This window comes from Bos indicus x Bos taurus, chromosome 1 (genome assembly GCF_003369695.1).
Source record: "Bos indicus x Bos taurus breed Angus x Brahman F1 hybrid chromosome 1, Bos_hybrid_MaternalHap_v2.0, whole genome shotgun sequence".
NCBI classification, from domain to species: domain Eukaryota; kingdom Metazoa; phylum Chordata; class Mammalia; order Artiodactyla; family Bovidae; genus Bos; species Bos indicus x Bos taurus.
Genome location: NC_040076.1, coordinates 33575411 through 33602355, shown reverse-complemented (window position 1 = coordinate 33602355; position 26945 = coordinate 33575411). Strand labels below are relative to the sequence as shown.

Genomic DNA, 26945 nt, shown 5'->3' with positions numbered 1-26945 from the left:
CCTCAGGAATCAAATTGGAAGCTCCTAAGTGCTAAGAAAAGAATAAAACACAAAGTGTGTAAGGTTCCTTAGATAAAACAACAAACAAAACACATTATAAATGCCTAAAATACACTTTATGTACAGGGAAAGCTAAATTCATTCAGAATTCACACAAAAATTTTAGTGATTCTGCTTTGCCTACAGGTTCACAGTACCTAGCATAGCTTCTTGAAGTTTCCAAAATGAAAAATGCCCCTATAATCTCTACTTTAGGCAATCTTTGATTATTTCCCTATAGCTCAGAGTAAACAATGATTAACAGGATAAAGCCAACAAGTCAGGGGAAAAAAATGAAGCAGAAACTGTTCTTATAGTAGCTACCTCTTACACATTTCAAGTTTTAAAGTGTAGCTTTTTAAAAGCTATCAAAATATGTCTATCAACACATTAATCACAAGAATATGAGGAAAAAGAAAAGGCAACTACAACAAAATTACTAGGGCTGTAGGCAGAATAAAGCTTTTCTCTTTTTCCTTTCTTTTGTTTCTTTGTCCACTGCAGGTTGAAAGGAGTTAAATTGTCTTTCATTTTAATTTGCATCATCTCAGTGGGATGAAGATTCCCCAGGTGACGCTAGTGGTAACCCTTCTGCCAATGCAGGAGACATGAGATTCGGGTTTGATCCCTGGGTCAGGAAAATCCTCTGGACGAGGGCATGGCAACTACTCCAGGATTCTTGCCTGGAGCATCCCCTGGACAGAGAAGCCTGGTGGGCTACAGTCCATAGGGTCACAGAGAGTCAGACATGACTGAAGCAACTTAGCACACATGCACACTGTGATTTCCTCATTCACACACGTGCATTCTCGTGTGCCGCAACACTCACACACCCATACACTGTGTGCGTATCCAACAAATTCACTTTAATTTCTTGGCTAATACGGTTATATATTGACTGTGCCTGTTAAGAGTTCTGTTACTTTTCACAACTTACTTAACTTCTCTGGGTCTCTGTATTCTCAAACTGAGGAAACTAAAAATAAGCAGTTGTCTATGAAAACTCAATACCATCTGTGATGTGCAGAGATCATCTGTGAATGTTAATTCCACTACCATACACCCAAGGCTAAGCTTCTTTTCCAATACAAGGAATGGAGAGAAGTGAGCAAATAGTACTCAACCTTGCAAATGAGGTCACTGTTGCAAGCATTCTGTTTCCTGTGTGTCCTGTAGATTAACCATGTTCTATTGGCTCAGGAGTCTTCCCTCGTGGCTCAGATGGTAAAGAATCCAACAAGCAATGCAGGAGACCTGGATTCAATCCCTGAATTGGGAAGATGCCCCTGGAGAAGGGAATGGCTACCTACTCTAGTATTCTTGCTGGAAAAGCCTATGGATAGAGGAGACTGGTGGGTTACAGAGCTCATGGGGTCACAAAGAGTCAGACATGACTGAGCAGCTAACACATATATTGCCTCAGGGACTGTAATTACAAGCCAAACTCAGGATGTGAATTAGAGGACCAAAAAAGGAGTAAGCACTAATGAGAAAAAAATTATATCATTATTTCCAGAAAAATAGTTGATGAACACAGAGTGAATTGGAAAAGAACGTGAAAAGTAAAAGTGTTAGTTGCTCAGTCCTGTCCAACTCTTTGTGACTCCACTGACTGTAGCCCACCAGTCTCTTCTGTCCACGGGATTCTCTAGGCAAGAATACTGGAATGGGTTGCCATTTCCTTCTCCAAGGGATCTTTCTAATCCAGGAATCAAAGCCAGGTCTCCTACACTGTAGGCAGATTCTTTACCATCTGAGCTACCAGAGAAGCCCCCAGTATATTAAAATATCACAAAACCACAATATAAAATAAATGTGATTAAGAGGTAGAAAGTGCATTTTTCTGTTTAGGTATATCCCAATTCATCTCATTAATTGATGATTTTTAACCTGTATATTTTTTTTCTGTGTGATAGCCAATTTTCTCAAGGCCATTTAATTAAAAACTTTAACCAATTAAAAGTCCCATGGAAATCTTTGATTGGCATATAGGATACTGTTTGTTTAGCCTGTTTTTCTTAGATTTATGATTCTTAAGGACAAGTAGTACATTTGTGAATATTAAAAGCTTTGTGAGAATATAGTAAAAATTTCTTATTTTATGAGTCAAATGCAAAAATGTAAATCAGTACTAATCCATGATATTTTGCCTTTACAAAATCTTTGACAGTCATAGCAACTCTATTTTCAGTCTTTTGTTTTCTTAATAAAGTAAAACATTTCAAGTGATCCTCCCTAATCAATTGTCCCTTTAGTAGCATCTGGAATAACTCCTATATAATAAAACAAGTGAATTTCTAAAGTGATAAAATGGGTTGAAAATAATTAAGCTTTCTATAAATAAAATCATCTCCCAAGTGTCCAGTTTACTGAGACTCACTTGAATTTCTAAAGTTTATAATTTTCTTGTAAAAGTTTTTTATACTAGATAAAATATTTTTCTATGAATCTACATAGCCCACTGCCCAATGTAGTATATATACATTACTAAGAGCCACCTGGAAAAGTAATACAAATGAATATTTTATGAAATGTTCTAGAAATGAAATGCACTAGAATTTAGACAGCCATTATGATTTTCTACTGAGTTACCAGCCACTATAACATTTGTAAGAGATTGAAATTTCCACAAGCACTACTGGAGGGCTATCAAGATTTCATGGTCATATATTTTCATATTATGTTATCAAAAATGATTATTAATTTACTTAAATGTTCAATTTTATTCAAGAAAGAGAATGATTTCAATGAAACCTGCTGTGATTTCCTTAATAATCTCACTTTAAGGTCATTGGAAAAGGCAGTATTAGTGGGGCTTTTCAGAATCCTTGAAGCATTTTCTAGCCTGCTTATGTGATCTTCCATTTTGGGGTCAATTGGGATAACTTAGTGAAATTAGTCTGCAAAATCTCTGGAACATAAAGAACTCAATGATTACTGACTACATTTTTCTTGCAATCGGAATTTAACAACACTATCTCAATTCACACTTCCACGATGTGTAATTGTAGTGATGCTTCTTTAAAAGTGGCAGCTCATTTTCAAATAGAGGTACAATTCTCCAAATGGGTTAAACAGAGCTCTCCCTTCAAAAAAAAATAAAACTTCCAATATACATTTTGAAGTGGGTTAATAGCCTTTTTCATTTGGATAAAGGAGCACACACTGAGAGTATCTTTCTGCCATCTGAGTAATCAATGAGCCAATATCATTGTAAATCTTCCAGAAATTCCCCTTAATCAAAAGAGAAGTGTTTATTCTTCTCTGCAGCCTATCCCTCATTTCTCTACTCTCATTTGGTACCTGTAGGGGTATTTTTTTTCATCTTGCAATTAACAGAAAGGAAGTATTTCACACTTTCCTTAACAATTTCTGCTTATTTAAACAATCCCTACTATATGCATATATGCCAATCATGAAATATAAGTGATATGAAAAATATTTGGAAAAAATACTATAATAAAACCTACAATCAAGAAAGCCTTTAATTTTGTTATTGTTATTTTAATGATTCAACTATGAACATGCAATTTGTCATTATTTTAACAGAAGTAAGTGCAAGTTAATGAGTAAGCCTACATCTGTTCATAAAATAGTATGGGGGCTACTTTACACAAAATATTAAGAGTTAGACTTGCTAATATTTATACATATGCCATGATTAACTCACTAGTACTGTATATTGTTCCAAATGATTGATACTATACTTGGAAAATTTATAATAAATGAGTCATATCAGAATGAGGGTTTTTTTTTTTAATTATACTGATTTTCTATAAAAGTATGTGATAATACAAAAGGTCAGTAATTATACTGTCTTGATACAATTACAAAACTAATCTCTTAGCTTTATTATTTTACTTCCAAAGATTTATGACTCGGATTGTGAAACACAACATTTATTAATTAAAATAACTAATACTCTAAATCATTTACATATAGTTCACTTTTCTCACCAGTAAAGAAAACACCTGAAAGGCATTTACAGTATTGAACATAAGCTTTAATACCTGACCATACTTCAAAGTAACTGCGAAAGTGACTTTAAAAAAGATAAAGTTCACTTAGTAAACATTAATAAAATATATATTCCAAATCCAACAGATAGTCCTTTTTAAGATTACTCAGTGAATAATTTTGCTACTTATTGTGGTTATGTCTGATTTCGCCAGTTTTATCTTCTGTACTCTACATGGCCTGAGCAACTGACCCCTCTGGAATGTGCTTCCTCAAATACCCAGTCCTCAGCCTCTGTCCTCAGGCTTACAGGTAAGTTCACCCAAAGAAAGGCAATGGCAGGAGATGCCAGGGGTGAAGAAGGGCAAGGGAGGGTATTTCTTTTGGCTCTGTAAATGGCTGCAGTTTTGGTTACAGTTTACATCACATGCCCTTTCGGGTTTAGAGGTAGCTTCTCACATGGTTGGTCCCTGAGTCACTGGCCTTTTGTTGATTCTCTTAAGCCTTCTCACACCTTTGTAATGGTACTTTCATTATTAAACCCTATTAGTTCGAACATTTTGATGATGCCATGTGTTTTCTGCTGTGATTTTACCACATATTCTCAAGGTAATTTCACTTTAAATGCTTATTAGTTTTCCATTGTTAAACACTCAAACCAAGCATACTTCAGTCTATACAATAATTCATTCATGTATGCAAATCATAATTTTCAATACAAATTACTCTTTCTTTTAAAAGGTTTTCAAAAACATTATTTTCTCTGTTTTCATCGATTTAACTCTTTATCCTTGCATTCATCTTCTTCTAAAGTCTTTATTCCTATTTAGAGCATCTCATACACAGAAGTTTGAGACCTGAGTTATCATTGGTTATTTTGACTCTTACCCTCAACTCCCTCTAAATCATACACTTGACCAGCTTATTGCCAACATAAATTCAAAGTTCTCAGTGCTCCTCATAGTTCTTTTCTTTTCTTTTTCTGCTCTCTGATTTGGGTGGTTTGGGTCTTTACTTCTTCTCAGTTGAGTTACTTGGCCTTGCTCCAAATATGAAGGGCTGCCACTCCACTCAGCAAGCCAATAACCCAAAGTGGAAGTGTGATATGAGGGATTCAGAGCTGCTCCTTCCTCATATAGTCTTTCTTCTCACATTCAGGGATGATTTCAGGTGTTTCATGACTTCAAACAATTTAAACTTAAAATTGATTTTTACTTTCATGTACTTTTTAGACCTAACCAAGGAATGAAATGAGACTCCATCCTGCTTTTATTCTTAGCTCTTCATTTGTTGCCCTGCTTCCTCACATATGGCAGTGCCAGCTTGACCCTCCCAGCACTAGGACAGTTATACCTCCTTCCCTCAGCCATCTTTCACAGCTTACCTTGTGTACCATGAACTCACCTTGAGTTGTGTTGGAACAAACCCTTGCCCATTATTTTCCCTGTGTAAATTGGCTCAAACCTTTCCTTTCTCCAGTCCCAGGAGAGAGCACGCTCTGGGGAATGTGCTGGGCCACACAGGCTGTAAGTGAGGTCACACTGCCAAGAATTGTGTACTTGTGTCACTGCCTACATAGCACATTTAAGCAAGTGATTGAACTTGTCTCTGCTTCAGTATCTTTATATGTAAAATGCACATAACAATATCTCCAATATGAGTACTTTATAGTTTAGACTTCAGTTTTTTGCTAAGTCATGTCCAACTCTTTTGAAACCCCAGGGACTTAGCCCGTCAGGCTCCTCTGTCCATGCCACTTTCCAGGCAAGAATACTAGAGTGGGTTGCCATTTCCTTCCCCAGGTTATCTTCTTGGCCCAGGGATTGAACCCGCATCTCCTGCATTGTCAGGCAGACTCTTTACCACCGAGCCACCAGGGACTTTTCAAACCCTCTCAGATAAGATAGACCACCCGTGATTTCCCCAGTATCTGCTATATGGAGAAGAACGTGGCAGGAAAGGAGGATAACCGCAAAACTCATAGAAAGCTTTGACTTCAATTGCAGCAGCTTGCTCTGCCATCTTTTTAAGCCAGTCTCAAAATCCATCTTCTGTTTTGAGTTTCTTCTGATCCTTCGAATTTGATGTAATCGTTTTGCATATGCTGTCACCATTCTCTAGTAGTCTGTTCATTTTTCTTACAGGAGACACTCAATATTTTACCTATATCCTTTATATATCTACATATAAATACATAGGTATAGATAGACAAATACATTTCTCTGTAAGACCATCCACGTTTTTAAGTTCAGATAGACTTTTTTGCAACTTTAGATGTGTTCAAAATAGAGTATATGGTATAATGTGATTTAATAGTTCTTTTGAATTAAATGCCTACTACTTGATAGGCACTATTCCAAGATGATTGGTAATCTTAACCACACCTCTGCAAAGTAACTGTTATCTCCATCTCATACACAACAGTGATTTCCAAAGTGCCAGTTACAAACTGTTTATTACTTACCAGCATAGAGATAACTACAGAAGTTCAGAATAAATGCTTAGAAACTTTTACAGCAATTTGACATTGCCATGACCTCCGAGTGTGTGATCATTGTCAACAAATTTGTTCTGTGGCTTAAGTTTTCTGTAGAAAAAGAAAACTTTTTCTTTTTGCAGCTTTTTTGCAGCTACAAAGTCAGGGAAACATTTTGGAACACTGTGATTATAGAGCAAATGCAGACCATGAACTAATGTACTTCTTCTGTCATCAAAAAAAGTCTTGCTACACAGTAAAAGAAAAATCAGCTGAATACCAGCACTCTTAGCAATGTGGTAAAAATTTGTGAATTATGTTAAAGCTAATGCATTAAATGAAAAATTATCCTCTTTCTTAGACAAGATAGAAGTTGATTATACATTTCTACTGCGCCCTGAGGCACAAAAGTTTTTAGATGTGAGAACTTCTGTCGAGAATATTTGAACAACACAAAAACTCTTGTTTCTGCCAGATAAGAAATCAGCCCATTTCTAAATATTATATGTGTGAGCTAGACAGCCATCCTTCTTTATTTGTCTGATATGTTTGGTGTTTTGATAATCTTAACAGTCCTTACAAGGAAGAAATGCAATATGTTTTGTAATGGCAGGTAAAGTCAAAGGACAAAGTAAAAGCCCAAAGCTTAAAAGAACATATTTTATATAATTATATATCATATAGTTCATAAACTTAGCACATTTGTCAGTAAAATATGATAATAATCTTGATATTACTCATTGACAAAAAGTTATCACAGACTCTTCTACAATACTGGTATACTTTAAATTGTATGATACATTCCATCAAAAAGATGGAATATATTCATAGATCCTAAAGACATATATTTTATAAAAAATGTATTTAACTATAACTTTACAGGCTAAATCCTGGAACTGGCCACTAATAAAGAAATGAAAATGAATTTTGAAAATACAGCAAAATTTGCCTCATTTTGGTTTAAGATCACTGAAATTGCTTCAAAATCTCTTCTTCCATTCCTGCCAACATACTCTTGTGAGATTCATTTCTCTACTCTGACTAATATAAAGCTGATAATATATAGCTCTGATAATATAAAGCTTGGAAGTAGTTTAGACTATGCATTATTCCCTGAAAAATATTCTAAAACCAATCCAAGGAGATTAGATAAATTAATAAGAAAGAAGCATATGTCACAGTAAATTAAATACTTGATATATATGATGTTCAATCAAAGTGTGCATACAGGTTGATAACATGGACAATTACTGTTTATTACTTTTTGTTTTGCATTGATTACAGAGTTACAAAGGAAATTTAAAACATTATAATAATTCTCTGCCCTAATACCCCATTACTCAACGCATGCATACAACTTTGTAATTCTGTTCTCTTTTTGTATGCCATGTTTATAAGACATAACAATAAAAAGTCAGAACTTTCATTTTGTATGCTTTACTTTTTTACTTTATAATAAGCTATTTTTACTGTGCTTTACAAAAGTATGACTTGTGCTTGATTTGGGGAAAATAAAAGGCCCTCACCACTGAGGACTCAGAAGTACTGATGGGGCTCCAGGACAGAGGTTCATTTCTTGTGGTCCAGCTCCACACCTGAAACCTTGCTCTGACAGTTTCAGGAAGCATATTCTAACTCCTTCCATATGCAACAAAAATAAACAGCTCCCCCTTTGTCTACTTCCTATAGGAAAACTGGATTAGGCTGAGGGAAGATTCGTATTGAGGGAATGTTTTGCTTTGCTATGGTTGTTCTTGTTCTCAGTGGTTTTTTTTTTTTTTTTTTCAGTGATAAGAGGAAACTTAAGCTAACCAGAGAGTAAGAAGTAGATGGTTCAATCCCATAATAAATTGCAGGTGTTCTTAGAAGCATTCGAGGATGTCCAGGGTCTTCTGGTAGATGCCATTTCTCTATCAGCGTCACTGATGTCTGTCTCCCCGGGAAACAGGACAAAGCCTTCTTTCCTGGCTATACAGTACAAGATTTTGAGGGTGAATAAAACAGGGAAGGGCACACTTAGGATAAAGAACCTCACCTAAGACACTTGTAAGTGTGAAGAAACATGGAAACAAGACATATGCAGAGAACCACAATAGCATCATTTTATTTTCTGGGCACGTATATAATGTAAATAATCATGAAAGGAAGTAAATGAAAGTTGGAATGTTTGCAACTATTAAATGTTAATCAAATTTCTGTCCTATCACTACGTGCTTTTCAGAATCATTCCATAGGCCAAATGCCATAATATAGGGAAAGTTTTTTTGTAAACTTAAAATATATATATACATATATATTTAAATTAATGAGTCAAATGCTTTTTTTTTGTCTCACCTCCTTAACCTGTTGTTAGTGGCGGATTCCAGTGTTCATTTCTTGGACTACTCTTCCCTAGAAGAGTCTCTCTAGGTAAACCATCCATTCTGATGACATATACATATTCAGTGTTTAAGATCTTCAACTTGAATCAGTCACTGGATTCCAAACTCATATGCCCAACTGCTTACTATATAACCACTCTTGTATGTGTAATAAGCTCAAATGTAACAGGGCCAAATCAGAACCTATCTCAATATAGTCATTACCCCTATTCCTTGCAATCCTGCCCATCTCCTTTTCAAATTATCCCATGTGTTCAAATCAAAACCCTTGAAGTCATACGTGAATTCTCTTTCACTCTTCTACCCCACATTCTGGCCACTCGCTAGTCAAAATACTTTAAAAGTACACAGAGAACTCCGCTTATTCTCATCATATTCATTTTTATCTCTTCAGTTTAAATCAACTTTATCTTTTACTTGGTTTATTTGCAATAGTTTCCTAACTGGTCTCTCTGCTTCTCATCCCATCCCTTATCGCCATGGTCTATATTCCCCATAATAGCTAGAGTGATACTGTTAAAATGTTCGTATGCTCACCTCATGCCTTCTAGCTCTGTTCAACAACCTTCAATGGTTTCTCATTTTAATCAGAGATAAAGCCATCCTTCAATGCCCTCACTTGCTCACACTTCCTATATCCTTATCTTTCTGCCCTCATTTCTTCTAGTCTACGTGTTCACTCTGATCTGCACACTCTGGCTGAGATCTTCTTCAAATATATCCAGAGAACACCCATTCTAGATGCTCCTCTGCATTACTCTCTGTCCCCAGAAGTGTTGGCACGTCTAGATCTTTACTCTGTCTTGGGTGTTTACTCCGATGTCACTTCCTTAATGAGGCATTCCCTCATACCTTATTTAAAATGGCACTTCATTGCTCCCTTTTCTTAAATTTTATTCTTTAAAATAAAATGTAGAATACATCACCCTTGGACAAACTACATATGTACTTACTTCTTTTACTTATTGTCATTTTTCTCCCACTTGAATGTAAGTTACACAAGGGCAGAGTTTTGCCCGTTTTGTTCTCTACTATATTCAAAAAGCCTAGAACAACTTCTGGCAAAAAGTAGCTCAGTATGTGTTATTGAATGAATGGATGAATCTTAATTACACTTAAGGTGCCTATAGGGTCAAATTGTAAAGACATTTTAAATGGATGTCTATTAATTTATTTTGAATTGACAATCTTAGTATCCCTTAGAAGCTGAGAATTAAAATTAATTTTCTCTGTCACACCTCCTCTGACATAAATAGATGGTGGTAGATTAGTAATATAATCAATCATGTGACTACTCAAAATTAGACTTCTTTGCTCCTGGTTTGAAAGACTAGAAATTAATTTTTGGTTGACCAAGCCTAGTCAATTCCTTGCTTGAATACCTTTCAAATATATTCTTTCTCTCTATTACCTTAGCTCTCTTTTTGTTTCAGGTCATCATCGTATTACACCTTGGCTGCTAAAATCATTTTCATTCTCCTTTTACCTTTCTTACTCAAAGCCTCCCTTCCCACAGTTGTACATAAAGTACTGATTTTTTTTCTTATTTCCCTAATTTTAAAAGGATGCATGCTACATCTGATATGCTAAGGCAGGAAACAAAAGTAGAGCTGTAGCTATTGAAAAGTCAGAAGCAGTTATTTGTAGACAACACAGGCTACTATAATGAGAACCCCCCAAAGAAGTTCAAACCACTATTAGAACTAGTAAGGAGGTAATAAACAAAATAGAAATGTGCATTTTTATTTGCTAGAAAACCAATCAGTATACAAAAGGAGGCAAAGACATCAGTTCAAGTAGCAGCCAGTGCTGGGGCACAAGAATTGGTTTTCATGCTAGCTCCATGCTACTCTTGGTCACGTGGACTCAGTGGCAGCTCTGCACGTGAAATAGCCTTTTCAGATCTTTATAAAAATCTCACACCATGAGAGCTCACACTCAACATAAAAAGAAGTGAGGCAGAGACACAAACTATTATGTGTAAGGTAAATAAGCTACATAGGGAACTCTGCTTGATGTTATGTGGCAGCCTGAATGGGATGGGAGTTTGTGGGAGAATGGATACATGTATATGTATGGCTGAGTCCCTTTGCTGTCCACCTGAAACTATTACTTCATTGTTAATTGACTATAATCATATATTAAATAAAAAGATTTTGAGAAGGTATGGAGAAAATATATATATATATATGTAAATAAGTAAGCTACCAGGATATATTGTACAGTACAGGGAAAGCAGCCAATATTTTATAACTTTAAATGAAGGATAATCTATAAAAATACTGAATCACTATGTTGTACATCTGAAACTAATATAACATTGTAAATCAACTAAAAAAATAACAGAAGTGAGCCAAGAAGGGCAGGGAGAGAGCTCTTTTTATCCTACATTCTCTCATCATTACTTGTATTCTTTTCCCCAAAGCCCTGAGGATAATGACACAGCTTCCATATTAGAAACCTTCATTGCATTTCACCTTCCCCATAGTTACAGCACCTAGGAAATGGGGAAGCTAAATATTACCATTTAAATACAGAGTCTCTGCTGTATGTCTCAGTAACTAAAAGGCCTGCTTCGGGTATTTACCCATTCACAGTCACTCTCAGTCTGAAAGTAGTGTTTAAGATCTCAATTTCCTGTTAGAAAGTGCTTATGACATTTGGCAGACTTTTGTTTGGCTTTTTATTTTGTTCGATGTTGCAGTATCGATTTTCAAACATCTCAAACCACACACAAATACACACAAAGAAAACCTCTGAAAAGAGTTTCTGCCATTACAACTGGACATAGAAGCAGGTGGCCCCTCACAACTCATTGGCCTCAAGAGACCTACGAGCTGGAACCAAGATTGGTTTATGTATTTTCTCAAGGTTGTTTCAAGATCACATACAAATCCATAATGAAACTAGAATCCAAATGCGGCTGACTACCAGGCATGTAAACCTCAAGCATCCAACCCATCTATAATGTTTGCAAATGTTTGTGAGGTAAGATTTTAAGTTACAAAGAAATACATGACTAATAACCTATTATCATCTCCATAGGAGAACACAGTTCTGGTTCCTAAAAGATATTTTTTATAATAATTCATGATTTAGAAAATAGCCCATTCAATCTCATACCGTGCAATTTTCAGCATTAAAAGACAAGGTGGGCTGTACATATAAGAAAGTTTTGAAATCCAAGCACAATATATAACATCTATATTCATACTACTATCATTCTTTCTAAATTACAACCATTCTTTCTAAAGTGTAAAAGTGAGTACTGTAGAATGTGCACACCAATCAGTCAGCATTCCCCACCCCCATTTTCCACTTTTACTTGAGTCCACCTACTAGCCTCAATATAAATAGTTGTAAAACCAGAAGACTTAATTCTTACAATCACCCACACCCCAGTACTAAAATACCACTGCCTCCTACATTTCACAGAGCTGCAAAATGTTCATCTACTGCTGTTTCCAAGGATTGCTTACAAGAGACTGCTGGGACTAAAAAATTATAAATTAAGGAAAGTAGAGTACTCTGATTTATAACTCTTAATACTCACACAATGCAAACAATATATTAAAAATATTTATTCAGGAAAAAAGTATTTCTAAATTGCATTATTTTGTTTGAATAGCAGAAAAATGTTACCTGAGGAGTCATGGAGCAGGAGAAATATTAGTATTTATAAATATAGGAAATAACTAAAATAGTTGAATAAAACCAAGTGAATAAATTGAAAAGATCATACTCAGTAACTTTTTAACCACAACAAATTCATAATTTAATAGTATTTTAATTAGCATTACTATCAATACAGGAAACCCAGGTTTGATTCCTGGATTAAGAAGATCTCCTGGAGAAGGGAATGGCTACCCACTTCAGTATTCTTCCTGGAGAATTCCATGGACAGAGGAGCCTGGTGAGCTACAGTCCATGGAGTTGCAAAGAGTTGAATAGGACTGAGTGACTAACTCTTTCACTTTTCCATCATTAATGAAATACTGTGTGTTCTTATTTCTACTTTTTGGTACTTAGACCAACATTTCCAAATTACTTATAAAAAAAAGCTCCTTGGGATTAAAAAGAGACTGTACTTACTAGGAAAATCCAAGTAATAATGTTGAAATTCGTTTTTTTTTTTTTTTAATTAATTCTCAACTTCAAGCTGCAATTATTTTCACATAAATATGCTACAAAGACGAATTCTGCATAGATTCTATATATTGAACCTATTGAGTAGGCCTATTATTGAATGGGCCTGTCATTGAATGTCATTGAGTGATATAAATTATTGTGATTCCTGGGCTCACTGGCCACACACCCCTGGTTATACCTTAAAGCACAGTAGAAGAATATAGGATAAGCTAAACCAATTAATTTCTCTCTCCTAGGAACTTAAAACAAGAACAGAGCAGCCTCAATTAAAACACTATTTCAGCAATGTAGATCCATCATAGAATGGTATGACTCTTTCAAAGTCTGATGTAAAATATTAAAAAAAATACAAAACGAGAAAATGCACTAAAATTTTAAATAGTTAAGCTTTAAACACTACATTTTATTTAAAATAGAATTATATTGGTATGAATAAAAATTATGTAGTCATAAATAAAATTAAACATATACATTACAGACATTATTTTTGATCCTGTTCAGATTTTCTTATACTTACTAAGGAGCTATAACACTAATGCTATTTTGAAACTTACAAATATCTTAAGTTCTCCATACTCTCTGTGCTAATCCTCATAAAAAAGCTATTTAACATAGAGACCATATCAATATATCACAAGGAAATCAGGTCCATGCACAGCACATTGTTACCTCCTAAATTAGACAAATAGCACATAGTATTTCTAGTTTATTTACAGTTGTTTCTTTAAAAAATAATTTTATCAAAAAAGTATGTTTTTAATCATATGTATTTTCAAGTCACATCTTTTTCCTAGGTTCATATATGGTATTTTTACCAGTTATTTGGGTGTCTTGTATCCTCTACAATGAGGCTTATTATGCAACAAGTAGAATTACATTTGTCTATCTCTAAAATGCTTTACCTAGTACTTTTCCTCTATATACTCCACTGTTCCAATATATAGATGATATATGACAGCTTGTTTTGGTGTGCTGTGCTTAGTCTCTCAGTTGTGTCTGACTCTTTGCAACCCCATGGACTGTAGCCTGCCAGGCATCTCTGTCCATGGGGATTCTTCAAGCAAAAATACGAGTGGGTTGCTATGCCTTCCTCCAGGAAATCTTCCCAACCCAGGGATTGAAGCCAGGTTTCCTGCATTGCGGGTGGATTCTTTACCATCTGAATCACCACAGAAGCCCTTACTTTTCCTCTATATACTCCACCATTCCAATGTAGAGATGATATATAACAACTTGCTCCTTAAGGGCAAAATCCATGTTTTATTTATTTTAGTAGTCCTAGTGCCCAGCATAATTCCTGGGACACAGCACTATTTTACTAATGTTCACAGAATAGAACTGAAATTGTGACTTGGAAATCTTTTTTAAATATAAGCTTGGTGAGTGATCCATGGGATCACAATGAGTCAGACACAACTGAGTGACTAAGCACACAGCACAGCACATGCTTAGATATTTACCCATTAAGAACATTTACCTAACAGTCTTCTTTCTTTAATGACTATTGATTCCCAAAACTGAGGATCTAAAATATCACAAAAGACATCAAGGCAATTACCAAGAAAGTGGTTGGTCATTGTTTACATTTTATAAAGTGTTTTGGGAGATGGAAATTCATGGCACAATGGTGGTGGCTATCCACCCAGTCTAGCTCTAGGCATCATCCAACTTCTACTATCATGACATAAAAAGTGGCATTCCCCAGATAGTTTGCTGACTATGTGCTGACTCTGTATGTCTTACCAGGATTATATATATATATATATATTATATATAATATATATATATATAAAATATGTTCCCAGAAGCATACATGATTAGTAGAGAAAGGATATCAAATTTTAATCAGGTCAAGGTATCTTTCAAGTAGCTCTGTTCAATGTAGAATAGACTCCTCAAAAATCAATGAGCTACAGTAACTACAAACCACCTAATATAGTGCCTATCACACAGTAGATAGTCAGCAAATATTTGCTGAATGAAAGATTAAGTAAATATACAAGTTAATCATCAGAAAGTGGAATAAAATAGTTCAGTGTTGTAGAAATAACATTTCTCTTTATGAGTTTTTTTTAATTAATATTTTTTAAATTATGAAACTATGGTAACACATTTACAGGAGACTTGGAAAATACAGAAAAAGGTAGCACATAGTTCGTTTTTATGAGGTTTTGCTAAAAAAAAGTGAACAGTAATGTGCAAAAACTAAAAGGACTTAATTCAGGAATTTAGTTATTTTCACAGAGGCACTTGATTTATTTGCAGTAAATTTTTCTTTATTTTAAAATAAAATCATTACAGGGAATTCACTGACTGTCCAGTGGTTAGGACTCTATGCTTTCACTACTGAGGGCATGGATTTAATCCCTGGCCTGGGAATTAAGATTCCACAAGCTGCGAAGAGTGGTCAAAAACAAAAGTATTATAAAAATTAGTAATATTAGTGGAACCTAATTTATCTAAAATGTAATAATAAGTATGAAAATTATGCTGAATCATAAAATGCTCAAATTAAAATTTGCTGAACACTTTCAGATACATACTTGTGGCTTTGAATGTCAAAAATCTTGATACAGATATCACAAAATGAATACAATTTATAGTGTATAGTTGCAAGGAGATCCAACTAGTCCATCCTAAAGGATATCAGTCCTGGGTGTTCATTGGAAGGATTGAGGTTGAAGCTGAAACTCCAATACTTTGGCCACCTGATTCAAAGAGCTGACTAATTTGAAAAGGCCCTGATGCTGGGAAAAATTGAGGGCAGGAGGAGAAGGGAATGACAGAGGATGAGATGGTTGGATGGCATCACCAACTCGATGGACATGAATTTGGGTAAACTCCGGGAGTTGGTGATGGACAGGGAGGCCTGGAGTGTTGTGGTTCATGGGGTCGCAAAGGGTTGGACATGAATGAGTGACTGAACTGAACTGATAATGCACATGATTATTTTTATGTTTTTCTTAACAATGTTGAGACTTGAGTATAGAGAGATGAAGATAGTAATCATATAATATACAATTGAAATTTTGCTTATGCTTTGTGAGAATTTATAGTGATGGCTTTATTATTAGTAGATTAAGTGAAAGCAAGTTATTTCTTTAAAAAATCTCATAGCATACACTTTAACATATATGTTAAATCTGAGGAATATAGCATTGAAAAACTGTGTTTTGCGAGGGTACTGCACTGTTGCAACTTATTTCTCTCAAAATGAAGCAATTCAATGGAAAGTATTTGTGAACATAGAGTGGCACATGTTTTTGATGGAAATTATCTTTACTGAAAATTGGAGAGGGAGAAATATCTATTTATATTTGGTAAATTGTGCTGGCTACTTTCTGCTTATCATTTCAGATCCATTACTTACTCTGCTCTTTGCTCTGGGAGACTAAACTACCTAGGATCCCTTGACCTGTGTTTTCCAACTGGGCTCAGCCTGTGGAAGTCAGATCAAAGGGTAGGAGGAAAGAGAAGTCAATTTATGTATTTCCACACATCGCTCCTTCCTAAACAGTCTCAGCTTCTAACCAGAAGCCTTCTTTCCAAAACTTAGCTTTAGTTCTCTCTGTCGCCCTTTCAGACCCAAGGGTAGGACGGTTTCCCACTGTTACTGGTTCCTGGGTGGTGTATCATCTTGATGAGTTTCCTTAATTATGGCTGCACATCTGTAAACAGTGTGTTCCATACTTCATTAACTCAAGTGTATCATTTATTTCCTAGTGGGAACTGGATTCCTACTAATTTAATGCGGATGCATTTGCTAGCACATCTGCTAATACAAATAAAATTATTAACTATGAGAATGATGTGTTCAGATCTATCATTGAGATGATGACTTTGGAGTAAAGACCTAAAAGAAGTGATAATTTCATAAGAAAAGTAAAAAACGATAAAATTCAAAAAGCAATAAAATGAAGTCCTCATAGTATGATATATCATGAAGTGAATTAAGCTTCACTTTAAAAAGTTCATGTCTTATCATCATTTTGTTGCTTACTACTGCTGCTGCTGCTGCTGCTAAGTCACTTCAGTCGTGTCCGACTCTTAGCGACCCCATGGACTGCAGCCCACCAGGCTCCCCGGTCCCTGGGATTCTCCAGGCAAGAACACTGGAGTGGGTTGCCATTTCCTCCTCCAATGCATGAAAGTGAAAAGTGAAAGTGAAGTCGCTCAGTCGTGTCCGACTCTTAGCGATCCCATGGACTGCAGCCCACCAGGCTCCTCTGTCCATGGAATTTTCCAGGCAAGAGTACTGGAGTGGGGTGCCATTGCCTTCTTCGTGCTTACTACTAGAGTCATTCAAATCTGTAAACCTCAGTTTCTTCATATACAAAATGGGAATATTGACTATATAGGTCATTGTAGATCCAAGGAGAAAAGTTAATTACACTTAAGTTATTTAAAAATTGCCTTGTGCAACTGTAAGTTGTCATCACTGATTTCATGTCTTTATTGTAACTTATACATCATATTTGATTTTATTTAAGAAAGCAAAAGGAAGGGTAAAATTGACCACTTAAATATCTGATTTACAGAGTTTAATATTTGCTGTTTTCAAGGCTGTCATATTGATTGAAACTAGTTGTGGGGAAAGACACTCAGATGGCACTGGTTGGCATGGAGGCAGGAGAACTTGTATCATTATTTTAGGTTCATCTCATTTTTATTCTCTTTATTACTGCTTGTTCTAGGATATCTTATTCATGTTACTCCTCTCCCATCATCCCCAGTATTAATGTAAAATTATCAGCAGAATAATTAGAAAATTAACACCAGCATATTTTTTGGCTATACCCTTAATAAAATTTATTTTCACTCATTCAGGAATAAAATTTCTTTCAAGATATTTTTGAGAATCATTGAAGTATAATTCAAAAAAGCAAAACTACTGTAAAAAGAAATATCACAAACAGGTATGCATTTTACATTTTTATATAAAAACACATACAAGCACACAGAGATATGTCTGTTAAATGCATATACTCCTGGGGGTGTTTGTACAAAGTATTTCCTGTCAATAATAAAATGGAATTGAAGTGTTCTTTCCTAAACATTAAGTGATCTGATTGTACTACTTCAATTGTTTTTTTTTCCACACCTGCAGAGAAACAGACACAATGATCTAATTGATTTTTTTTTATTTCTATTGCCAAATATCACAGAGTATTAATGTAAAGTTTCAGTGAACTCAGCTCCCTACTCTCCCTATCTCCCTGTGCTATGCTTAGTTGCTCAGTTGTTTCTGACTCTTTGCATGTAGCCCACGAGGTACCTTGGTCCATGGGGATTCTCCAAGCAAGAATACGGAGTGGGCTGCCATGCCCTCCTCCAGGGGATCTTCCAAGCTCAGGGATTGAACCCAGTTCTCCGCCATTGCAGGTGGATTCTCTACCATCTGAGCCACCAGGGAAGCCCAAGAACACTGCAGTGGGTAGACTATCCCTTCTCCAGGGTATCTTCCCAACCCAGGAATCGAACTGGGGTCTCCTGCATTGCAGGCGAATTCTTGACCAGCTAAGCTACCAGGGAAGGACCCTCTGTCTCCCTATACCCACTCTATTCCAAATGCTTACCTACTGTTTATAACAGAACAGTAAACTTCGTGTAAAAAGAAACAGATGAGGGACAGAATATGTGACAACATTTGATCTAAGTCCCTCTGATCCCTAAGAACCTATAATTTTTCCTCTTGATTTTTATTTTTATTTAAATGTGCAGGCTTTAAGTGTTACAGAAAAAAAAAACAAAAACTTCATATAAAAACTATGCAGACATGAAATGTAATTGTAACTAAATATCTACTTCATAGGTTAATGATTTCTGGTTTTCAGGTGCAAACAAAGTAGATGGAGAAAATATTAAAGATGCAGTTCTGATCCAAAGACCAATACATCTAATTTGGTGGCGGTGCTGATAAACCCCTCTTATTTCTCTGCTGGTTGGTGTCAGAAGCAGAATTAGGAGTCAAATCTGATTCCTGTCTCCTTTGCTACAATGTCCCCATTCAGTTCAGTTCAGTCACTCAGTCGTGTCTGACTGTTTGCGACCCCATGAACCGCAGCATGCCAGGCTTCCCTGTCTATCACCAACTCCTGGAGTTTACTCAAACTCATGTCCATTGAGTCGGTGATGCCATCCAACCATCTCATCCTCTGTTGTCCCCTTCTTTTCCTGCCTTCAGTCTTTCCCAGCATCAGGATCTTTTCAAATGAATCAGCTCTTTGCATCAGGTGACCAAACCACTGGAGTTTCAGCTTTAACATCAGTCCTTCCAAAAAACACCCAGGATCGATTTCCCTTAGGATGGACTGGTTGGATCACCTTGCAGTCCAAGAGACTCTCAAAAGTCTTCTCCAACACCACAGTTCAAAAGCATCAATTCTTTGGTGCTCAGCCCTGTTTATAGCCCAACTCTCACATCCATACTTGACCCCTGGTAAAACCATAGCCTTGACTAGATGGACCTTTGTTGACAAAGTAATGTCTCCACTTTTTAATATGCTATCTAGGTTGGTAATAACTTTCCTTCCAAGGAGTAAGAGTCTTAATTTCATGGCTGCAATCACCATCTGCAGGGATTTTGGAGCCCCCAAAAATAAAGTCAGCCACTGTTTACACTGTTTCCCCATCTATTTGCCATGAAGTGGTGGGACTGGATGCCATGATCTTAGTTTCCTGAATGTTGAGTTTTAAGCCAACTTTTTCACTCTCCTCTTTCAACACTTTAGTTCTTCTTCACTTTCTGCCATAAGGGTGTTTTCATCTGCATATCTGAGGTTATTGATATTTCTCCCAGGAATCTTGATTCCAGCTTGTGCTTCATCCAGCATTTCTCATGATGTACTCTGCATATAGGTTAAATAAGCAGGATGACAATATACAGCCTTGACGTATGACTTCCCCTATTTGGAACCACTCTGTTGTTTATGTCCAGTTCTAACTGTTGCTTCCTGACCTGCATACAGGTTTCTCAAGAGGCAGGTTCAGGTGGTCTATATTCCCATCTCTTTTCTTTTAATGTCCCCATTAAATCTGTGCAATTTAAACAGCAAAATTTCATTTACTTAATATTTGATTCGTTTTTATGATGACTTGTGGTTTTCTCAGTTGAAAAATGCATATTCTGCAGCCAAGGCTGGACATGGGCAAGGTCTATTTTGGCATCTAAAGAGTGAATCATTGTCTAGAGCTGTGCTTTCCAAAATAGTAAATACACATGGTTTTTCAGTACTTGAAATACAGCTAATGTGACTAAAAAACACAAAATTTTAATTATTTTAAAATTGACAAGTATCCACACATGACACTGGCTACAGAATTGTTCTGTACAGATATAGAACACTGCCGTCATTGCAGAAAGTCCTATTGGGCAGTGTTGACGATACTGCATCTCTCGGTCTTATTGTATGTACATCTTCAACAGTTGGGAGTAACTGCTGTTCTTAACTAAAAGGCAGCTGCTAAGATCAATGGCAGAAGCCACTTGGGTTATACTTAAAGTGACCTGGTGCTGGGATACCTTTGTTCTCTGGGGCATTCTAGTTAAAACTAACATAGACTTCACCTGGATTCAAATTCCTTCACCACCAGTCATTAGCAGAATGTCTGTAGACAAATTTTCCTTGAATGTTACTCAATTTCTCCAGTTATAAATAGAATATTTACATATCACATAATAAATGTTCTCAAAGTAGCAAAAGCCTCAGATCACTGCCCTCTTTATTTTACCTGAATAAGATATATTGTAATATTAGCTTCACTTAGCCAATTACCCCCCGGACATTTATCTCCCTTGTGAAGAAAGTCCTGAATATTCACATTCAACCACCTTGAGAAAAACTAAGAAAAGGAGTTCAGCTTAATTCTCCTTTAGCAGATCATCAATTGCCCACTCACAGCATGCTTTTCTTTAGCTAATAATTCCAAGTAAACAAGGAAGGGTTTTCTAGTTTTAATTGAACCAACGGGTCACTGTCTTGAGATCCTTGTTCAAACCCCACAGCCAGAAGAGTCAGAGACCTGTGTAGCAGGAAAGGCTACTCATCATGCCTTTTGGTTCTTACAGTGGCAACAGCAATATCAATGAGAAGCACATGTGTTGTTGTTCTGACTAACTTGCCCACTTCCTCCTTCCTCTTTCCCTCCCTCTGTCCCTTTCCTCCATCCTTCTCATTACTCCGTGTCAGTACAGAAATTAAAGCTCAGGGATACAGAACTCTGGTGAGAACTGAGTTACTAAACCCAATGCTTCTCAACCTCAGCTGTATTTTATAATCATTTGAGACACAATTAAAACTCTGTGATACTGCATATGCCTGAAAGACTGTTTGGAAAGCTCCTGAGAACAACTGGCAACAAAATATGAGACAGAAATAAGAACAGAACTATGGATAAAGCCATTAACAGTGGCAGCCACCTGTAGAAGCTGGTGCAATCAGTGACACAGACGCTTTCATTTTCTCTATTGTTCTCCTGAGCAGTTGTAACTTGCACAAGACATATGGGTTGCTCTAGTCACACTAACCAATGCTTAACTTCTACACTTAGACTGGCAAAATTTAGCACGTTTGTCTGCAGACAAAAAGACAGTATGTGGAAATTGTGATATGAAATCTTCAAAAAACACTTTTATTTTCAAACCCTTGCACTTGAGGGACATCACTATCAAGGATCCCTTCCACTACAATATTACAAGGAACCGAATCAAGGACTTGTGAAGGAACAGGCATGTTAGTTTGTCATTCATGAAAGGTTGCTTTATTCAATACTTTCTGCTATTCTGTTGCAACTGATGGTAAACCCACAATGGAAATAGAAACAGTTTAACAACATAAATAGAAACCTATTATACTACACACAAATGCACACACAGAGGCTTTTTTCAGCATAAATCTAATTCGTTAAGCAAATATAAAAGAAAAATAAGAATGCTTCAACAATTCATATGATCAGGTGTATTTTGTAGCAGTGTAAAGATATAGGAATATTGCTAAATATCCCAGATATACCATGATGGGTTTTTATCACCTGGACTGTCCTTCAGAAAAAAGGAGCTTCCTGGAAACAAAGTCTTTGCAAATCTGTATTACAAGTTGCTCTCCATTTTCCACAGGAAAGTTGCATTAACTTGAAATACTCTGAATCAATGCTTATTTTAGACAATCTATAGAGAATATTTTATAGAATTACTAAAAGAGGAAGCAATGACATTTCATATAGATTTTGGTTTTGCGCCTGAGGATTTGACCTCACAATTATAGATGTCACTGTACACATGATTCTCAAAGATCTTAAAAAGCAGTACAATAAGTTGTTACATAATGGAAATCATTATTATAATTCTGCAGGATGAATGCACAGCAAAAAAACTGTCCTAGTGTTAAAAAAATACAGTTGATTGAAACTTATTTCTCATTGACAGTATCTTATACTTTTTCAAAAGTACTGCTAAACAAGATTATTTCATTAAATGCAGGGGTGTAAAAAAGCAATATTGCTAAATTAATATATTTTTATACTAGTTTAAATATGTTATTGTTGCTATTTAGTCATTAAGTTGTGTCTGATTCTTGTGTGACCCCGTGGACTATAATCCACTAGGCCTTTCTGTCCATGAGATTTCCCAGGCAAGAATACTGGGGTGGGTTGCCATTTCCTTCTCCACAGAATTTTTCTGACCCAGGCACCAACCTATATCTTCTGCACTGGCAGGTGGATTCTTTACCATTGAGCCACCAGGAAAATCCAGTTAAAATATGTACATATAATCAAGTTGATAAATTAAATAGTGTACTATATGTTTAATCGTTCCATGAGCATCCCTAACAGTATCTTGTCTCCCAAACATTTTCTTTTGTGTTATATCATTGGGCGAATGAGAGGTTTCATTAAAACTAGAGTCTTTTTATATTTGGGCACATATGTCTGAAATATTTATTTACAAATACTTGTAATCAATCACTGTCATGAGCACAAAGAAGCTGCTAAATGCTTGTATATGTCTGGTGACTTATGTATTTGAATTTTTAACTAATAGAGCTTCATTCTGGAAAGCAACATAGATCACTTGATTTAAAACAACAAAAAATTCCTTTAAACACCACCATGAAGAACTGAAATAAACACTAGAACTTTCTTTTCATGTATATATAGATGTGCCTTGTCCATCCACAAAGCACTAGGAATTTATGATCAAACCATAAAGCTTACATAATATTAGTATGATAAAACTTAAATATATTTTTGCTAGAAAAAATGAAATCAAAAGAGAACTTTAAGTTTTATTTTCTATTTATACAGCTTTTATTTCCATTGAATATAGCTGAAGTATAAACTAAATTATGTGGATTATACATAATTTTTTTGAAACAGTTAATTAATCCATAAAATTAACTTAATCCTTGAATGACATATTTTTAAAAGGCTTAAAAATATCAAATTAGATATTCCTTAGCTATTTCTCAAGTTGTGAAAAAAAGTCACTTTACAGTCTCAAAAAGCAGGATGAAAATTTTTCACAATGTAATAAAAACATCTTAATCAGAATAATTAAGTAATCAATAATAGTAATAAGGATTCAATTTATATTATTATTGCTATATTAACTGTTTAGCATATAGATGTTTAAAAATCCATTTCCAGACATTTAAAGATATCCCTAAATACTAAAAAAAAAAAAAGAACAAACTCTATGACTGGAAGTCTCTGTTAAACACGAATGATTACACATCAAACACTCAAAACAAAACATGAAGATGGCATCACATTATTGGCTTTAAGTCTAGTCAATATTTAAGTCACAATATTTGTCATGATACTGTCTTTAAATCTCACATAGCTGTGAGAACTTTAACCCCTCCCTTCCACATCTCTGTGAAAATAGCCCTTAATGATAACTGTTCTGTCTTTCAGACAGCAAAATAGAAACCCTTTATAAATATTAAAGTTCTACAGAAATGCTAGTATTCCTAACCCTTTCTCATAGTTAAGTTTATGTGTCAACTCATTAGGCCACAATATCCAGATGTTTGGTCAAATACCAGTCCAGTTATTGCTGTGAAGGTATTTTTAGATGAGATTACATTGCAATCAGTAGACTTTGAGTAAAGCACATCACTCTGCAAAATGCAGGTGGGCCTCATTCAATCAGTATAAGGCCTTCAGAGTAAAATAAAAACAAAAAAAAAAACAACTGAGGTTCCCTGAAGAAGAGATTTTCCTCTAGACTGCCTTCAGACTTGAGCTGCAATGTAACTCTTCCCTGAGTCTCCAGTCTACTGTCCTACCATGCAGATTTCAGACTGGCCAGCTTCAACAATCACTTGTGCCAATTTCTAAATATTAATCTCATTCTCTCCCTCTCCCTCTGTAGATGTATGTATTATCTATTTTAGCTAACCAGCTATCTAGAGAGAGAGAGAGAAAGAGAACAATTGTCTCCTGTCAATGTACTCTAAAATATATTTTGTTCATGTGCTTGTTTAATTGTCTGGCTTCCACACTGGACTGTATATCCTCTATGGGCAGGGATTTTATGTCTGTTCTCTAATTCTCATGCCTTGTACAAAGAAACTCTCAAAATATATTTGTTGAAATACTTAGGTTTTTAACCAATCCTTCATATACTAAAGGTTAAAATAGAGTATTTGATTTTAAATTTAAAGTACATCAAAGAGGGAAAGTATAGAAATGCACAAAATATAGTGAATTTATATTTTAGGTGAAATGGACACATTTACTGAACTAATTTGACTACACTTCAATTATTGGATCCTATTTCAAATTATTTCACTATTATCTACATACATACATAAGGAATAAAGATATTAAGGTGATGTTGAATATTTGGATATAAATATTTATATTTATCTAAAGCAATAGATCCATATTTTCATTACCGTTCCTGAACTAATTTTCTCCCAGTGCTTATAACAGTGGACAACTGCTTAAACATTAAGTATATGCTTTTAGTTGTTTGCTAGAATTATAAAATGTAATGTGATTTAGTTCTCTAAAAACACTTAATCAAAATCTATCACCCAATTAGAAAGCCCAGTTAAGTCCAACTCAGTGTGTAAATACAGCTTCTTAATTTCAGTTTATTTTAGAAACATGGAGTGACTTAACCTTATTATTGAATAATACCATTTTTACAATTCTTAGCTTTAAACTCAATTCATGAGAATAAAATAAAAAAAAAAAACTTGCCAAAGTTACATAGTATTTTCTAAATATTTTAATTAAAGTTAATAAAAAGAACACATCCTATTGCCAGGAGTGAGGAAAAAAATATTCAATCTATACAAAAAACATCTAAAAGAGAACAAAAGCATGTGGTATCTGGAGAGAAAATAATTGTTAGGAGAAGATATAAAACTATTTTTGAAACAGAATTAGAACTGTTTATTTTATTAAAAAGTTGACATAGGTTATCTTTAGTGTTTATGACTTGCAAACTAAAGTATTTAATATTTAACATGTTTAAATACAAGCATCAGCAGTTTGGTAATCAAAAGGAATAATTTGAATCATCTCAGAAAAATAAATTCATTATAATTAGGATATTTTAGAATATGATTAAAACATTTAAAAGAAAATGTATTCACCTTTCTTGTCATCAAAGTACAGAGTCTGTTGAGCTGGATTTGACCACTGGAGGGAGGTGTTATCATTTTGATCAACCCTGCAGGTCAAAATTGCAGTTCCGCCTTCAACAACCGTTACATTCTGTGTGAGTGGAAATTGCCCTTGGCTGCCTAAAAAGGGATTAAAGAAAAGGTTGATTAAATGAAACTTATAAAATGATTAACTTTCCAAGAGTTACATGAACTTAACTTCTCACTCCAAGTAAAATTTAAACCAACCAAACAACAACAGCAAAACTATACATTAGAAAAAAGGCAAGATAATTGAAAACCTTTAAATAGAGGACAACAGTGTGATATACTATTAGGACTTCTTTACATTCCTTCACACGCTCCAGAAAACCTTCTTCTCCCCCTAGGCACACATAAAGATGTATATTTAAATAGTAACGTGATTATCATTAATTTCCCTTGGCCTTGCATTAATTATATGGTGCTGCTGCTGCTGCTGCTGCTAAGTCACTTCAGTCATGTCCGACTCTGTGCGACCCCATAGACAGCAGCCCACCAGGCTCCTCCATCCCTGGGATTCTCCAGGCAAGAACACTGGAGTGGGTTCCCATTTCCTTTCTCCAACGCATGAAAGTGAAAAGTGAAAGTGAAGTCGCTCAGTCGTGTCTGACTCCTAGCGACCCCTTGGACTGCAGCCCACCAGGCTCCTCTGTCCATGGGATTTTCCAGGCAAGAGTACTGGAGTGGGGTGCCATTGCTAGACCTGGCTATTTTTGAAGATAATAATTCTGGATGAATATAACTCTTTAAAGTAGCAGAAGAAATACATTAAATACTTCCTTTGTAGCTTTTATAATTCTGAGTAAAGTGTATAAAATATGGATATTAGAATGTTAGATTCAACTTCTGATAGAAAAAGTTAAAAAAAGAAGAATCCTCTTACACCAGGGTTTCTTGCAGACTTAGCTGTTTTTAGAAACACAAAATGTGTTGGAGAAAACAGGTGTTCATCTTATAAAATATCCATCAAAATCTTAAAGTGATTATTCTAGCCCAGGAGATAGAGATAATATTCTTTTTTGTTTCTTTCTGTAGTTTTCTGATTTTTTTTTTTCCAATGAATATATATCCCTTTTGCAATCAAGGAAAAAATATCTATAAATGATCATTGGCAATTTGGATATTATTAGAATGTATTCAAGTTTTCTATCTTCTTAAGTGTTATACTAATTTATTATTTATTAATTCACGTAACAACATTTCTTAGTAAAAGCACTTCTAATAGTTAAAATTCATGCACATAGAAACATAATATATAAATTTCACTTCAGCAAGATGATCTGG

The 26945-nt window shown here is 35.2% G+C and overlaps 1 protein-coding gene across 4 annotated transcripts in view; it reads right to left on the bottom strand.

Annotated features, from left to right (window-relative positions):
• CADM2 (cell adhesion molecule 2) overlaps positions 1-26945 on the bottom strand; it is a 1273609-nt gene that overhangs the window by 260607 nt on the left and 986057 nt on the right. For all 4 annotated transcript variants that reach the window (XM_027551660.1, XM_027551751.1, XM_027551574.1 and 1 more), the window contains exon 2: positions 25611-25760. In XM_027551660.1, the coding sequence (XP_027407461.1) occupies positions 25611-25760 (150 nt within the window). The remainder of the gene's footprint in view (positions 1-25610; positions 25761-26945) is intronic.